General features: G+C 40.3%; 1 protein-coding gene across 2 annotated transcripts in view; it reads right to left on the reverse strand.

Moving 5' to 3' along the window:
• Window positions 1–3771: 3771 nt before the first annotated feature.
• The window catches only part of Rnf2 (ring finger protein 2), a 35673-nt gene continuing 24900 nt past the window's right edge, over window positions 3772–14544 (reverse strand). For both annotated transcript variants that reach the window (XM_052737167.1, XM_052737166.1), the window contains exons 2-7: window positions 13938–14026; window positions 10139–10299; window positions 9418–9633; window positions 6994–7266; window positions 5913–6084; window positions 3772–5665 (exon numbers count right to left, since the gene is read on the reverse strand). In XM_052737167.1, coding sequence (XP_052593127.1) covers window positions 5564–5665; window positions 5913–6084; window positions 6994–7266; window positions 9418–9633; window positions 10139–10299; window positions 13938–14024 — 1011 coding nt within the window. In that variant the 5' untranslated portion in view covers window positions 14025–14026 and the 3' untranslated portion in view covers window positions 3772–5563. The remainder of the gene's footprint in view (window positions 5666–5912; window positions 6085–6993; window positions 7267–9417; window positions 9634–10138; window positions 10300–13937; window positions 14027–14544) is intronic.

Below are 14544 nucleotides of genomic sequence, written 5' to 3' on the forward strand. Positions count from 1 at the left end.
GATCCTGCAGCTGATTCCACAGGGCCAGTCCCTTAAGACGCTCCAGCAGGTCACAGATAGGGTAATGTCAGGGAGTGCTAACTCCAAGCCCTGGATGTGTGCCAGGGTGGTAGTCGAGTTGGTCAGTCCAGGCTACTGGGACCATGCCCCTCAGATGAGGAGCTGAGTCAGCTCTCCCACCCATGGTGAGGGTGGGGCCAGCTTTCCCAAGTACCAAGGCGGGAGGGGACCAGGGACAACTTTGCTCCCAAAGCTGTTTTTCAGTCAAGTATTTTTAACCAGTGACAGAAATCAAACAATGATGGATAGATGCGGACACACATATACACAAACACACACACTCACACTAAATAAATGTAAATAAAACAGTATGTTGGCAAAAAAGCAAGGCCCCTATAATGCCAGCTTCTTGGCAGGCAGAGGCAGGAAAACCAATCAAACATTTGATCTCCGAGGTTTGAGGCCAATTTAACTAACCTAGAAAAACTTCATCTAAAGAAATAGAAGGGCAGATGTTATGTAGCTCTGTGAAAATGTTCCACTGTGAGGAGGGTTCAAGCCCAATACACATAAACAGACACACACACACACACACACACACACACACACACACACACACACACACACACACAGATTTGAATATACATTGCTCTGAAGACATACATAAATGATCAGTAAACACATAAAAATGTTCAACATAAGACATCAGAGAAATGAAAAACGAAACTACAATGAGGTAACAGTTAAGACTGTTGATTTTTTAAAAAGAAAGAAAATGGGTTGGAGAGATGGCTCAGCAGTTAAGGGCACTGGCTGCTCTTGCATAGGACCTGAGTTTGATAACATGGCAGCTCACAACTATCTTTAAGTCCTTCTAGGGGATCTAATGCCCTCTTGTAGCCTCTGCAGACACCAGGCATGGAAGAGGGCAACACACAAAAACATATACATACACACATACGCAAAAGTGTAATTTTTAAAAATCTGATTTTGACAATTTCTACATTGTTCTTTTTGCCTTATAACCGATTGTTGGAGGCCTTTATTTTCTAAAGACAGGTCTAATGTAATGTCCCGTAGGCTGGCCTTTCTATTATCAGAGGATGACTTGGTCTCTCATCTTCCTTCTCCACCACCCTAAATGTTGGAATCACAGGCATGCCTTGCCATTCCTGGTACCACGTAAGTTTTACACTTTGCTGGTAAGCACTCTACTAGTTAAGCTACATGTCTAGTCAAGAGGGTTGATTTTATAGCTACAAATGTAAACTACTCTTTTCCTATAATTATGATCAGAAAACTGGTATATAAAAGGTGTGCACACAAAGGCTGGGATGCGCACATCTTTAATCCCCAATGCTCAAGTCAGGAGACAGAGGCAGGCAGATCTCTGTGAATTCAAGGCTAGCTTGGTCTACAAAGATTTCCAGGACAGCTACCTAGAGATCCTATTAAAAAAGACAGAGTGAAGGTGGGTATACATACAGAAATTCAAGTATTTTTAAGCTGAAATGCTCAAGAAAAATGTCTTCCTAATGAGGTTCAAATGGGTAAAATTATATAATACATATTACAAAGTGATAGAGAACAAAAAAAACCCAAAACACTAAATATAAGGGGATGAGGAAGGACGGAATATGAAACGCAAGTTTTAAAGAGTATTCTTTGGTTTTGATGTTGAATAAGTGCATAAAATATATCCAACACTGTAAGTGTAAAAAATTAGCCGGGCGGTGGTGGCGCACGCCTTTAATCCCAACACTCGGGAGGCAGAGCCAGGCGGATCTCTGTGAGTTCGAGGCCAGCCTGGGCTACCAAGTGAGTTCCAGGAGAGGCGCAAAGCTACACAGAGAAACCCTGTCTCGAAAAACCAAAAAAAAAAAAAAAAAATTGAATGTGAAGCCCCACGGTTTCCATTCTGAATGGCGATTCTAACTATATAAAATTATTCAGTTGTATAAACGTTGGGACTGTTTAGTTTTGGTGTTTTTATTTATTTGAAAGTTTGTAAAAATCAAAATTTTTTAAAAACTAGCCAAACTGTGTGGCATTGGCATAGGATATATAGATAAAAGAATCTCAAAGTTCAAAATGAATCCCTTACATGTATGGACAACTTATTTTGTCCTGAAACAATTCACTGAAGAATGTATTATTCTACAGTTGAGAAAACTAGATGTCTACATGCAAATAAATGAAGGCTGGGCCCAGACCTTTTGCCATATACTAAACTCAAAATGGAAGCCATGCATGGTAGCACATGCCTCTAATACTCAGGAGGCCAGAGTCAAGAAGATGGCTTGAGGACACCCTGGGCTACAAGCAAGTTCCAGGCCAGCCAGAGCTACCAAAAGCCCTTCTCAAAAACCGAGGCTGTCAAGGTGGCTCAGCAGCCAACGGCACTTGCTGCCAAGCTTGATGACCTGAGCCTGATCCAAAATCACACCTGGTGGAAGGAGAGAACTGCCTTCCCAAGTGTTCCTCTGAATTCCGTGCCTGAGGCATACAAGTAGGACACAGACACAATTTCCAGGAAAAAGAAAATAATATGTTGTGGAAATAATGAGAAATCTGGAACCCTTATTCATTACTGGCAGAAATGTAAAATGGTATTGGGTAGCCACTGTGGAAAACAGTTGGAAACTTCACAAAATATTAAAAACAAAGAGTTGCTCCAAGCAGTGGTGGCACACGCCTTCAATCCCAGCACTCGGGAGGCAGAGGCAGGCGGATCCCTATGAGTTCAAGGCCAGCCTGGTCTACAAAGTGAGATCCAGGACAGGCACCAAAACTACACAGGGAAACCTTGTCTCGAAAAAACCAAAAAACAAAAGCAAAGAGTATGACCTAATCCACTCCTATTTGTACCCAAAATAGACACCAGGAACTTATGTGTTTCATAATGTCTCAATATTAGAATAGTAAAGCATGCCCATCAACCTACTAACAATAAATGAATATGCAAAATGTCTATACATATGTCACCCACCACCAAATTCAAACTGATATATCCTCATAATTGAAGGACTCTGAAAACAACTACAAATTATATTTCTATGATTTTATGATTTAGGTAAAACAGCCAAATTCTTTAAAAAAAAAAAAAAAACTAACCTGTGGAAGAGAATTGCTCAAGGTATGGGCAGAGGGGTTTATGAGGATTGTTGAGTTTGTTTGGACCTAACAGTGTAAATGTACACATGGCACTGAACTCCACTCCACTCCCCTGAGGGGGGAAAAAGGTTAAAGTGAGTATTGTTGTCTGCACTCATCATCCCATTACTCAGGAGACTGAAGCAGGAGAGTAATTTGAGCTCTAGAGTTCAAGGACAGCTGGATAACACTGTTAGACCTTGGTTCCTAATCCTCTCCAAACTAATGAAATCTGTAAACTTGGTTATGTCAGTGGTTACATACAGTGAGCTGCATAATACCTGGAATCTTTGGTGGGTAATGACAGCCAACAGTATTTCTTCTTCTGCCATCAACATTCCCCTCCCAGATCTAGCCACCGTCCCCAAGCAAGCATACGCACGCACGCACGCACGCACGCACGCACGCACGCACGCACACAATGCACTCAATGCACTCAATGATCTACCAATTACCTATGTATTTGGCAAAGGAGTACACATGTAATACCTTCACTAAATGATGCAAACAGTTTATGTGCTCCCATACTGACAGATTAAAAACACATACATTCTCTAAGCACAAACTCATTGTCACAAATATTCTGCTTAAAGATAAAATTTCAATTAATAACCACAATGAGAATTTAGTTATTTAATACAACCACTAATCTAATGTTATCAACAAAATCTAAGCAATTACATCACAAAACAAGGGTTATAGTCAGCAAACATGCATTAATAATCTATACAACTTAACATCACCCCAGAAAAGGAATTGGATATAAAAGTTCTTATAATTTTGGTGGTTTTTCAAATCTTATGGCACAGATTACCAAAAAAATTGTAAAAACAGATTTCAAATATTTTCAATAAAATGGTAAAAAATTGAGTAAGCCTTTAAGTTTTCGTACTTGGCTCAAGTTAAAACATCAAGCTGGCCCGATCTGTCAAATCTGACAGAGAAGTATTGATAATGACTAGACAGACTTGAGTTACAATGGTACTTGGAGCTCTACTTCATCAAAACCCTTTTGGGTTAAATTTCTCAATGCAAGCATGTCTTTGTAAATACTGTGAGAATATAAACTTGGAGGCATATGTAGAAACAGGACAGAAATGAAAAATAAGACATAAGTCAGTATTATTTGGCTCCGAAACTATCAACACTGTCTCAATACAAAACGAAGAATATCTGAATGACTACCAATCGCTGACATTCTTCTACAGAACTGTCTTATTATTATCAAAGCAATGTTCACGCTCCATTAACCTGCTTCTACAGAGTGTAATTAGCAGGGCACTAAATTTATAAACAAGTGGCAACTCAAAATCAAAAGAACTCTTTAAACAGAAGCAACCTTTCTTTTCCATTTTTAGCTCTGAATTAGGAAGAAAAGAATTAGGGGACGCTTTGAACATATCTTGTACTTTTCATCAAGGCTAAAGTGCAAATATCTCCGTATCTCTGGTATTTTAATAGGGAGAAGCATCGATCATATACAATAAAGGAACTGAACAGTAAAACTAACACAGAAGAAAAAACTCTTCAATGTACAACTGAGGAATTCATTTTATCACCAATCTAAACTTTGCTTTCTTCAGTGAAATCTGTAAATGAACCGTGTTCTCAAAGAACTCTGTTTGATTCTCTTCCCATGACCAGAAATTCTAAACTTATAGGGAAAACAAATAAGAAAAAACAAAAAAACAAAAACATTGCATGACAATGGACACCAAGTTCATAAAGAACCTCTTTTTAAATGAGATATTATGTAAGAAAATACCATGAAAATAATAATCCTATGAGAATTGTTTAAGCACAGTAAATTTGAGCCCCGGTCTTCATGAAGATACTACAGTTTATATAGAAAACTATAAATATACAAGACTCCAAGGGAAAAAAGTCAGAATACATATTGTCTAACATTCTTTAGGCTACAAAACTTTTGAAAGGGGGAAAGATGGCTGATGGCCAACTGAATCTTAAGCCAGGTGTGGTAATGCACACCTATAACCCCGTACTTGGGCAGGAGTATCACTCCAAATTCAAGGCCACCCTGGACTACTCAGCAAGTTCCAGGCTAGCCAGGGCTATAAAATGAGACCCTGTCTCAAAAGATCAAAAACTGGAAGGGAAAAAAAAGGGGAAAAGAACACAAAACCACAAAAACCTCCTAGGTCCAAGTGTCCTCCCCAAAGGAACTATCCTTTCTGTGGCATATAACTTATTTATACTATTAAGGGGCAGGGGAGTACTGAATTACTAGAGTCTTAAATAAGGGAAAATGAACCTCAAAGTGTAAACAAGTCTGGCTCAGAAAGAAAACTGAACATCTCCCAGATCTGTCCGTGAAAGAAATGATGGTGCATCTTTAGCATTAAAGAAATAGGCTATAAAAAGTTCAGTCTCAGAAATGATTTTTCAAAGCTCATTTGTGCTCCTTGGTGGGTGCGTAATAAAGTTCCATGGGCTTGTTCACTTTCCAGTATTTCTCACTGACCAATTCCAAAGAAAAAGAGCCATTCAATACCTAAAACAAAGAGAAAGGCAAGATGATTAAATGCACAGCGCTCAGTAACAGTGAGACTAAACTGACAGACAGACAAGGTCACAGAGCACTGCCCACAACAGAACAAAGGACATCATCACACAGGCAGTCAGTCATCTGCTACTTCTCCTTCCAGGCTCCCAGGGTTCTTATTAACAGGCCCCACACCACTACTTGCCACTTACTTCCGAGCTCACACTTTCACCAGTCCGTTGATGAAAATACTCACCGTGAACTGGCCACTGGCTGTCGCTATGTAGATGGTGTACTGCTTCTCACTGGCTGTATCGAGGTTCATCTGGTTGGATTCTCCTTTGCTTCGAAGTTCTTCTAAAGCTAACCTCACAGCCAGATACTTGGATAAGTGATCAACAGTAGCATTACCTGAAGTCTTTATGTATCTAAAAAAATAAGGCATCATTTAGTTTCTAGAGTACATCAAAAACATTCCTAAATTATGGAGCTACAAAGCTATGTAAAACATCTATGTACCAATTATTGAAAATGAATAGAAATTTCCTGCTCTATAAAAAGCAAAGACAGGCTATGAAGGCTCATTGCCCTTACCTTCTGTAATACATGATACAAAGCAACAAAAATCAAATAAATATACAGTGTACTAAATTAAAAAAACAAACATTAACAACAACAAAAACAGCACACCTTCCAAGCCCGGTTACTAGAACCTGTTGGCCGCAGCAAGAAGAGCACTAAGAGGAAGAGCAAACTGTCTTCAGAATGAACATTCTGGTTCTGGAGGCTGAAGCAGAACGGAGAACTGCCGATCTTGGGATCTTTTATTTATTTATCTATTTGTTTTTTGCTTTCTCAAGACAGAGTTTCTCTGTGTATTCCTGGCTGTCCTGGAACTCACTCTGTAGGCCAGGCTGGTCGGCCTCCCTGGCTGATCTTGGGATTTTAAAAGCATGATATGCTATTCAATTACTCATCTGACAAATATCTGCTGTTTATTTGCACTCGCTGGCAACAACAGTGAGTGGTGTGGAAACTCATCCTTGCCAGTGTAAAATTCAGAGCCTATTCAGGATTACCTTTTTCTTCATCATCTATGAAGGTTGATCCTTTGTGAAGTGCTTCTTGTCTTGGGAAGAATACAAAGAAAAAAAGGGAAGGGAAGAAGTGGGGAGAAGAGGGAGAGGGGAAAAGCAATCTAGGCAGCAGTACATTCAGACTGAACCTTAAAACTAGGATGGCAAATACTGATTTCATTTCAAATACAAACTTTCCAGTGAAACTCCAAATGAAGCATTCTGAAACCAGGTAAATCTGAAACTAATTCCCACCCTCACCTTGTCTGTGCACTGTCATCCTTTTCCATAAGTGTTGGATGGGGCCTGAACACTAACTCAATTTCACTAGCACCATCCATCACTGGATCAATTGCCACCGTTGCATTGTTATTATCAAGTTCAAGGCCGGAGTCGTCCGAGGTTTTGGTCCGTTTGTTACTAGGCCCCGCTTCCTGATTGCTGTGTGTGGAAGCGTTGCTACAGTGGGAACTGTCCCCGTTGTCCTCCGCTCCACTGCCGTTTTCAATCTGCTGCTTCTTGCCTCGCTGTAACCTGGTGAAGAGGGAAAGGAAGAAGACTTACAGTAGCAGCTTTAAAGCAGCAAACTGGAAGCGGGTTTTATACTTTACAAATTGTCTGCTTTTTAACCTTCAGTTTTACTTTATGTGTATGGGTGTTTGGCCCACGTGTCTGTACACCGTGTGTGTGTGTGTGTGTGTGTGTGTGTGTGTGTGTGTGTGTGTGTGTGTGTGTTGCCGCAGAGGCCAGAAGAGGGTGTTGGACTCCCTGGAACTGTAGTTACAGACAGTTGTGAGCTGCCAGGGGGGTACTGGGAATTGAACCGAGGTCCTCTGGAAGAGCCATCTCTCCAGCCCTGAACTTTTGAATTCAAAAATTAAAAAAAGAAAAGAAAGTACAAGGGAGAAAATTTGACTAGTGAATTTGGTGAAAAATATTGTCACTATTTTTCACATGTCCCTCAAAGTTCTAGACAGCTCACTATGAACACATATAAAAGATTTAAACAGCAGGGCACAGTTGTGCACACCTTTAATCCCAACATTCTGAAGACAGAGGCCAGAGACTACCTATAAAACTAATTTTTTTAAAACAAGGATCACTGTGCTCCTCGTGAGACTGAAGTGAAGAACTACTAAGCCCTTCCAACTCAGGACTATGTTGTACTCTTAAACTAAGTAATCCAATATTTAACACTGACCTAACTTTCAGAAATATAGTTGTAGCTCACAGACTAGAACTCATCTTTTAACCTTTTACAGCAGACTGTGTTTATAGTATATTCAGAATATGAATGCGGAGGCCGCAATTACGTGATCTGGGCTGATAACACCTGAAGGCACTCTGCAGTTCAGCATGTGGCAGTCAGTAAACCAGTGACCTTTTACTAGCATCTCCTATTTGGAAAATGATGACCAACCCTGAAAACTGACTAACGTGGTAACCAAACCAGAGAACTAGACCAGGGATTAGCACAGTGGTGACACAGTCCTCACACTGAATGTGCTACTTCTGAAATACTATTCAGATCGAAGAGGACACCACGCACGGCTGCGCACACCTTTACCCCAGCACTCAGGCAGAAGCAGGCTAACCTCTGTGAGTTCAAGATCAGCCTGGTCTACATAGCAAGTTCCAGGTAAGCCTCGAACAACCTCTCAGCTACCGAAGAGGAAATGAATTTAGTCTAAAATTCAACAGTCCAGTCTAAGTATGGATGGACGGTATAGATGAAGTCATCTGTAGACAAACTACTGTACTGAAAGCTGAGCAAAAACAAAAAAGGATAGTGCCAACACTCCATTTGAAAGAATTAGAGAAATGAAAACTTAATGAGTCAACTTTGAAGAATGGCTAATAACCAAAACAAAAAAAAAAAAAAAAAAAAAAAAAAAACAAGCAGACTCTCCTGAAATCCATGTAAGAAAACCATTAAAAGAGGAAAGAGAGGGCTGGAGAGATGGCTCAGAGGTTAAGAGCACTGTCTGCTCTTCTAGAGGTCCTGAGTTCAATTCCCAGCAACCACATGGTGGTCCACAACCATCTGTAATGAGATCTGGTGCCCTCTTCTGGCCTGCAGGGACACATGCAGGCAGAACACTGTATACATAATAAATAAATCTTAAAAAAAAAAAAAAGAGAAAAAGAGAAATAAATTGTATTAAATGCTGTTAGGTACAATGAAGTCTTCAACTATATCGACCATCGAATTGCGTAATTAACACAAAGATCACTAATTTTGTATAAGGACATTATGACAGGGTAGTAAGGATCAACAGCTCACTAAAGGAGACTCAAACCAGACATGTACACAGACAATCCTCAACATATTTACTCTACGCAGAAGATGTATTTTATATTTATTATTATCAGGTGTGCGTGTGTGCGCGCGCGTGCGCGCGCGTGCACAAAGGGGGGAGGGAGAGAAGGGGGGAGAGGGGGCTCAAGTATACAAGTCCAAGGATAACCTTTGGAAGCTGTTTCTCTCCTTCCAATGTGTATTCAATGGATCTCACAAGTCCAAGAGTCTAGTATTCTAAATGCAATACCCTGGAAGTATGTATCATACTTTAAGAAAGGAGAGTTGTACAGAACAGCTACTTCTCACTGCATTTCATCTTACAGAAAAGGTCGAGTCAGTATTTAGAGGGATTTGAACATGAGCCCTCTCCTCTGCGAGCGTACCTGTTCATGGCCTGTATCTTCAGGCCTTCCTCAATGCTGTGGCTGAGCGCCTGCTGGTTGTTGTGCTTGTTGATCCTGGCTAACACCCTCTCTTGATGGGCTTCATACTCGTCACGACTTGGATAAATTTTGCTGATGAGTGCATCGAAGTTTGGGTCCGGCCTTAGTGATCTTTTAGAAACTAATTTTTTCCTACAGGTAGGGCATTCTTTGTTGCTAAATAAGAAGAAAGAAAATGTAAACATGACTGTTGGACTAACAAAAACAGCCAATTTCTAAAGTTATCTTTACTATCACAAAAATGTGAAATGGTTAACCAAATCTCCTTGAAAATTAAATGAAGCAGGTTAACCAGGATTTCAAAAACCTTAGCTGATACACTCGTGTGGGGAGGGGCTGTGAGCAGGGTACTGGGGCTTACCCATATAATCTCAGCACTTGGGAGTCTGAAGCAGGAAACTGCATAGGAACCCAAGGCAAGTCTGAACCACAGAGCAAGTTCCAGACTAGCCTGGGTACAATGTAAAAAAAAACAAAAACCCTATCTTAAAACACAGAAAGAAAGGGGGGCGGGGGACAACTTCAACAATTAGAACCCAGACTCTACCCTTTTTAGGAAAGGTTCCAGTTCCCATACACTTATAGGCAACGTATTTCCCAAACTCCAGAAAGCGCTGCTATATTACAATCTAAGATCCAGTAATCACTCATTCCAACATACCCACTTCTAAGGGCTGTGATAATGCAATCTGCACAGAACCGATGTAAACACTCCTTTGTAGTCATGGTGTTCTTCAACATATCCAAACAAATCGGGCACATTAATTCACTGTGTAGACTTCTGGGTGAAACCACAATTTCCAAGCCATCTGTTATTGCCTCCTGTAAAAGAGTGACTATTTAATCTTTTTTTTATTATTGATAAATTCAAACTTATACAAGTATTGAAAATCATAAATGTACCATCACCCAAGTCACCACCATGGTCAATTTTGTCTTAGCTAAAATATTCCTCCAGGCTCTTGAACCCTACCACCTCTGCATTATTGAAATGCCCTTGATTCCAAGGGGGTGTGTGATTGAGAGAGGGAGGGGAAGGGAGGGAGAGAGAGAATGACTGACTATATATTAATGGAAAATAGCCTGCCTGGTTTATGTGATGCTAGGAACTGAACCCAGGGCTTTGTTGTGCTAGGGAGACACTACTATGAACTGAGTTACATCCCCAGCCTAGAATTATAAAACATTTTGAGGCACAGCATGACCTATATAACTTATAAAAATGCTTTAAATTTTCAAAAGAATTCTTAGGGTTTGATTAGGCCTAACCTCCACATCTCATAAGTATCAGTATAAGTCAACCAGCTAATATGACCAGGACTACTAAGGACTGCAACCTGGAATTATAAGCCTTTTCCTCACCTAAACTGCTTTTGGTCAGCGCATTTTATAACAAGAAATGAAACAATGGACCACAGCTATAATTTAAGCATTTAGGAGGCAGAGGCAGAATAGTCAGAAGGTTCAAGGTCATCCTCAGCTACAATGTGAGTTTGAGGCCACACTAGAATATACAAGATTGTCTCAAAAATTTAAGTCCAATGAAAGTATCTAAGTTTTTTGTTTGTTTGTTTTTGTTTTTGTTTGAGACAGAGTTTCTCTGTGTAGTTCTGATGCCTATCCTGGGTCTCACTCTGTAGCCCAGGCTGGCCTCGAACTCAGAGATCCACTTGCCTCTGCCACCCGAGTGCTGGTATTAAAGGTGTGCACCACCACTGATTGGTGAAAGCATCTAAATTTTAACAGTTTAAAACATATCAATTACAAAACACTTTTGGGGTTGGGGATTTAGCTCAGTGGTAGAGCGCTTGCCTAGCAAGCACAAGGCCCTGGGTTTGATCCTCAGCTCCAAAATAACAAAAAACAAAAAATACTTTTGACCCTCCAAAAGTCTAATTCTACAGAGATCTTACAAGAAGTAGTCAAGCAAATATGGAGACACACCTATAATCTGAGTAACGAAGGCAGGAGAATTATGAGTTCAAGACCAGCCTTGGCTCTATAACAAAACCCAGTCTCAAACCAAAAAAGTGGTGAAGTTCTCAGGCTAACTAAGAGGTGATTTAAGTTGTAACAAATGAGAAATAAGTCTGTATTATCAAATTGTCACTGAAAATGTTTCTCTGCAAAGATCTGTTTGAATTCCAATGCAGAATTCCAGCTTGCTAGAGTCCTACCCCCACTGCTACCCATTCTCTCCGTGGCTAGGGTTGAGAGCGAAGATTACCCAACTCTAAAGCCAACTATATATATATCATACTGGCTCCTACAGGCTGAGACCAGCACTCCAAGCAAAAGTCGGGGGTTTCCAGCACTATGTTCACTGGCTACCAAACCTGTTCCTTATTTAACATGGTCCAGTCAATTATCCCACAGTAATTAGAGACACTACTCCACAAAGGTCTAAAGTAAAATGTTTATGTTTATAAAACACAAAACACTAAATTATGTTTCTGTAACTAACACTTTCTATATTTTCCAAACAAATACACTTTTCTCTGTATTATTATATTCCAAATATATTCTTATTTTTGACACACAGTAATTGTTACATATTAATGAGATAAAAAGTAACATTTCAAAATGTGTACAGTATCAGGTTAGGGTGGCATGTCTTTTTTTTTTTTTTTTTAATGTTAGGAATGTTCAAACTCCTCTCTAACATTAGGACTTGACTTGGGAATTATCAGCAGCCCTGTACTGAAAAAACTATCAGAGAGCACGATGATGATAACCAGGTAGTAAGTCTGTTCTCCCCTCCCTCTTTAGACTACGCCTAACAGACTCCAGCCCTGGATAAACTAACATCTGTTAGTCAGGGCTTAACTGTGTAGTGAGGGGAGAGGGACACACTGCCACGGGACAGACACATGAGGAAAGACCCAGATGAACAGCACTGACAACTTACCAGCAAGTATTAAACACTACTCAGCAACTGGTCAACCTAACTCAGTCTTCTTTTCTTTACAGTGCTTTCTCTTATCCTACCTAGATAATTCCTACCACTTAAAACAGGTTAAAGAGCCTCATTTCCTCGCTAACAAATTAATCCATTTTCTTCTCTCCTTTCCAGGAGAAAATGTGTCCCAAATGTACATCCTTCCACTCCTTCTCAAAGGGGTCCATGTTGGTTGCTCTCTCTCAGGCTTCCCCTCCTTCCCTCCCTCCCCTCGATCAAAGCAGTCCATGAGATTATTAAGAGTGGCTCAACATCAAACGCGAATAAAGCACCCTAGAGTTGTCTAAGAGGAAGAGGATAAAGACACCTGCCACTCTGAAAAGTTAATTCCAGTTTCTGTTCTGTTTCTCTGTTCTCCTGCACAAATTGCTAGGAAAGAGCATTTACTCACCTCTTGTCAAGTTTCTATTATACTCCGTTATCACAGCATAAGCCAACGATAAGAACACATCATGATTACATTCATGCTTCAACCGACTCAAGTGACTATGATCCATGACAGTGGATCTCAACCTGTGGGTTGTGACCCTTCTGGGGGGGCAAACGACCCTTTCACAGGGTCACCTAAGACTCTCCTGCACATCAGATATTCACATTAAATTCATAACAGTAGCAAAATTACAGTTATGAAGCAGCAATGAAATAATTGTAAAGGTGGGGGGTCACACCATGAGGAACTGTATTGGAGGGTTGTGGCACTAGGAAGGTTGAGAACCACTGAACTATGAGGCGAACAAGTGTTTCTACTAAATCCAATCACACTGTTTCAGTCTATCAGCAATGTGAAACACATTTACTATGCCCTGGTTCTTTAACATTTCCTTTAGATTCTGAATCTTTCTCTCAAGTTCTCGTTTTCCTTCTTTTTCTTCTGAATGCTCTTCCTCAGTCTCCTTCACTGGTTCTTCACCTGTCACCTAATTTCTAAACATCACCATAAAGTCTGGATGAAATGACATACTTTATTCATCTCTCTTAGTTCTCATATCCACAGTTTTAGAATGTACTGACAATCCCAAAAACTTTACATTGTTTTTTTTCCAGACTCCAGTTAGCACTTCTGCCTGTCCAGTCCACACGTAAACTTAAAATGAAGAGTTTTAAGTGTGTTTACTTCCAAGCTGCCATTCCTCTGATTCTTGGCATGTTGACCTTCTCAAAACAGTCCCTCCTCCTTATCCCATTATTTCCTTATTACTGCAAAAGAGACTATCCCTTTATTCAGTTTCTCATATATGTAATTTATGACTATTGAGTTATTTAGTCCTTATAAATTTTGTAGGCTAAGGCCACATAATTCACTATTATTCCCCTAGTGCCTAACAGAGGCTGGCATGGAAGTATGTAACTTACTTGTTCAATGAATGAAGTGTCAGCCAACACATGATTCAGGACCACTATTATCTAAGTTTAATAGTGTTAAGTTCTAAGTTTTCCTTTTCTACAAAGGTATCCCAGTTTACAAGGACCCAGTTCCCTAAATCACAGTAGTCTATATTACCTGAGGTGTTCGTTGTAATTCGTACAAACTGAGTTCCCATGTTTTGCTTAATGGTTGAGTTCCATTTGTCTGCACAGCTTGAGACATTGCTAGGAATAAAAGGAGACAAAAAGATTTAGTATTTGAAAATGAGGTGTTATGGTCCTAATGTATATGTGTTCCCCAACTGGTGTCCAAACTTTACAGTTTAGAAAGCAATAATAACTCAGCACTCGGGAGGAAGAGGCAGGTGGATCTCTGAGTTCAAGGCCAGCCTGGTCTACACAGCTAGCTCCAGGACAACCAGGGCTACACAGAAGGGTGGGGGAAGAGGAAAGCAATATATCAAAATATACCCCTCAGACTTCAACTGAGAGCAACTGGGAACTAGCAAACGCAGGCAAGGTCTTTTTCTCTGAAGTTACTTATCTATACCTAGGATTGGTCCCGTCAAAGGGAGCTCAAGTGCTTTCAAATACTTTGGTTTTTGTTGTTGTTGTTTGTTTTTTCGAGACAGGGTTTTGGCACCTTTCCTGGATCTCACTCTGTAGACCAGGCTGGCCTCGAACTCAGAGATCTACCTTCCTCTGCCTCCTGAGTGCTGGGACTAAAGGCGTTTTCAAATAAA

Source organism: Peromyscus californicus, unplaced genomic scaffold, assembly GCF_007827085.1.
Source record: "Peromyscus californicus insignis strain IS unplaced genomic scaffold, ASM782708v3 Scaffold_14__1_contigs__length_90479793_seg_2, whole genome shotgun sequence".
In the NCBI taxonomy this organism is placed as follows: Eukaryota; Metazoa; Chordata; class Mammalia; order Rodentia; family Cricetidae; genus Peromyscus; species Peromyscus californicus.